Genomic DNA, 2,742 nt, shown 5'->3' with positions numbered 1-2,742 from the left:
TATCAAACCCGGCCAAAAACACGTATAACCCGACATACTCGATCGAGTAACTAAGGTACTCGATCGAGTACCGCCTACTCGATAGAGTACCTAACAGCTCATAAAACTGAGGTATTACATCTGACTCCAGAGCTTTGCTTGGTTTCATCTGGAACAGAGCCACCCATACCTCCTCTCGTGTAAAAGGTTTTGTAAGTTCCAACATTCATATCATCCGTAACACGAGGTTCAACATAAGCCAAAGCCTCATCAACTCTACTTGGTCCACCAGAAGAAAATAAGTCATCAAAAAAAGCCATGGCCATCTCCCTCATTTTCCCCTCATCCGTGACCCAGTTTCCCGTCATATCTTTCAGTCTACTAATTTTGTTCCTTCGCTTCCTGTTGAAAGCCCGTAGGTGAAAAAACCTCGTATTTATGTCCCCCTCCTCTAAATAACTGACCCGGGACCATTGGCACCAAAAATTCTCCTCCGCCATTAGTAGCTCATCTAATTTAGAACAAACTTGCTTCCACTCAGAAACCGTTTCAGGAATATGGGGACACGAGTCCAGAAAGTGCATACGTTTTCTAATTTTCTCAATTTGCTTACTTAAATCACCAAACTGAAGTTGCTCTACTCACTAAGATTCCTTGAACAAATACTCAATTTATGTAGAGCAGCCTGCCTATTATTCAAGTTTCTCGCAGTCGCCCAAGTCTCACGCACAACATCTTCACATCCTTCGTTAGCAGCCCACATATCCTCAAAGCAAAACCTCTTCTACTTAATTGATTTAATTGAGTAAACATGGCTAACTTTATGGGCATGTGGTCAGACTTATCATACTCCAAATGGAACAAATTGATTGCAGGGCAAGCCTCCAAAAACGTAGCAGAAACTAGCGCCCTATCTAATCGTTCATAAACCGCATCCGTCCCACTTCTTCTATTCCACCAGGTGTAGGAATCCCTCGAAAAGACAACATCCAGGAGCTCACAATCATTCACCGCCTCATGGAATTCATTCATCAAATTCTTGTCTCTCGGAGCTCCACCCATCTTCTCATGCTCAAATAGAATTTGGTTAAAATCCCCAATCATTACCCATGGCAAACTCGATAATGGTCTAATATCCCACATGAGCTGCCAAGTTTTCCACTTATCCTTATTTCGTGACAATCCGTACACCCCAGTAAGCCGCCATTCATCCAGGTTAAGGAGGCCACGAATAGCCACATCAATATGGTGAGCAGTGGAAGAGATAATCTCCACCTCTACCCCTTCTCTCCATAGAATAGTCAACCCCGCAGATTGTCCAACAGAATCGATCCCAAAACCAACATAGTCATCTCCAAGGCAATGAATAGCACCTTGCATTTCTCGACCCCCCAACTTAGTTTCCAACAACAACACCACATCCGCCTTTTTCCCCCCGTAGCAACCCCCTCAACCTAACAACTTTCGGGTCGTTGCCTAAGCCCCGACAGTTCTAACATAGGATACTCATTCTTCTCGGCGGGGTCACAAATCTGCAACCTCCGCCGATATATTATTGTTGGTTGAAAACTCATGCCCCTCAAACTCCAAATCAGCTGTATCCGTCCTATCATTTCCACTCCCACCATCGATACTCACTTTTACACCTCCTCCCTCCCACACCCAAGTATCACGTGGAGAGGCCCCTATAGTACCATCCAAACTTTCTTTTATCCTATGAAAATGCTTTGGAACCACACCCAGATCATCCCCTAGTCCCCTGCTATCACATTTGTTTTAAGCAAACCGTCTCTTAGAATCATTCAAGTTAGAGACATCCTTCACCAGCCTTTGCTATTTCCCTGGTCCCTTCCTCGTGTTCAGCCCTCCATCAACCCCATCACAGAAATTCCCTTCCCTATGCCCCTCACCAATACCAACCTTCGACACAACCAGCGCTTTTATCACCCATACCAGCAGCTGGAGCCTTTAACTTTAAGTTAATCGATACTGCTAGCAAATTCTTCACCATGTTCTCTATAGCAAGATTCGCTTCCGCCTTCCCTATATCCTAAAATATTTTACTTGAAGCTCTCTCATCCCCCACTTTCTTGTTACTAGTATCATCCATCCTCACTGGCTTCCATGGTGAAGCCGGAATCCAAGCACCGTAATCATGCATACCCTCCTCATAAGGCCCCTCTTCACGCTTGCCTTTATTTTGCTAAAGAGCAACAAATTATTATTTCCTTTGTCTTAATTATTTGTTTGACGTTCTAATTTTTTATGAGAAGTATTTTAATCAAAAATAAATAAATAATTAAAACGGAATACAATTTACAAGATTTCATATAAAAAAACGATTGACAACAGAAGAAGTAACCCGGTAATTTACGAAATCATTACACACTTGAGTCGACGTGAATTAAATAACACCCAAGCAAGACAGGAAGTAACAAAGACTGGTATTGCTCTTTGATTTTGTTTTTTGATCCTTCGTTGAAGCACTCTATCGAAGGGGGTTAGCTTTTAAGCATTTTAATCTCCTTCCGAAGACTGTTGCTGATTTTGAATGTGCTATCAAGTTTAGTCCTCATAACAAGGATATTTCTTGAGAGCTACAAGATGTGGTTGACCATTTAGCTATCAACTTAAATGGAAAACGCGATTTTTCTTAGACTGTTCCTATTGACATTGAAAGGAAAGGAAAGAAGCCCTTGTTGTCTTCAGCTTCGTTTGATAATTGTGTCCCTGTTAGTTTACCCGAGGTGACTATGACATCCG

The 2,742-nt window shown here is 42.4% G+C and overlaps 1 protein-coding gene across 1 annotated transcript; it reads right to left on the bottom strand.

Moving 5' to 3' along the window:
* Positions 1 to 675: 675 nt before the first annotated feature.
* LOC141632563 (uncharacterized) lies at positions 676 to 1,359 on the bottom strand. The gene has a single exon (XM_074445104.1). The coding sequence runs from the start codon at positions 1,357 to 1,359 to the stop codon at positions 676 to 678; it is 684 nt and encodes a 227-aa protein (XP_074301205.1).
* Between the last annotated feature and the right edge of the window lie 1,383 nt (positions 1,360 to 2,742).

Source organism: Silene latifolia, chromosome Y (genome assembly GCF_048544455.1).
Source record: "Silene latifolia isolate original U9 population chromosome Y, ASM4854445v1, whole genome shotgun sequence".
In the NCBI taxonomy this organism is placed as follows: Eukaryota; Viridiplantae; Streptophyta; class Magnoliopsida; order Caryophyllales; family Caryophyllaceae; genus Silene; species Silene latifolia.
Note: the sequence above shows the minus strand (reverse complement) of the source record. Positions and strands in the feature narration are given on the sequence as shown.

What these genes read in the sequence shown, in the direction of transcription:
- LOC141632563 (XM_074445104.1), bottom strand. Translation starts at nt 1,359, where the DNA reads ATGCAAGGTGCTATTCATTGCCTTGGAGATGACTATGTTGGTTTTGGG.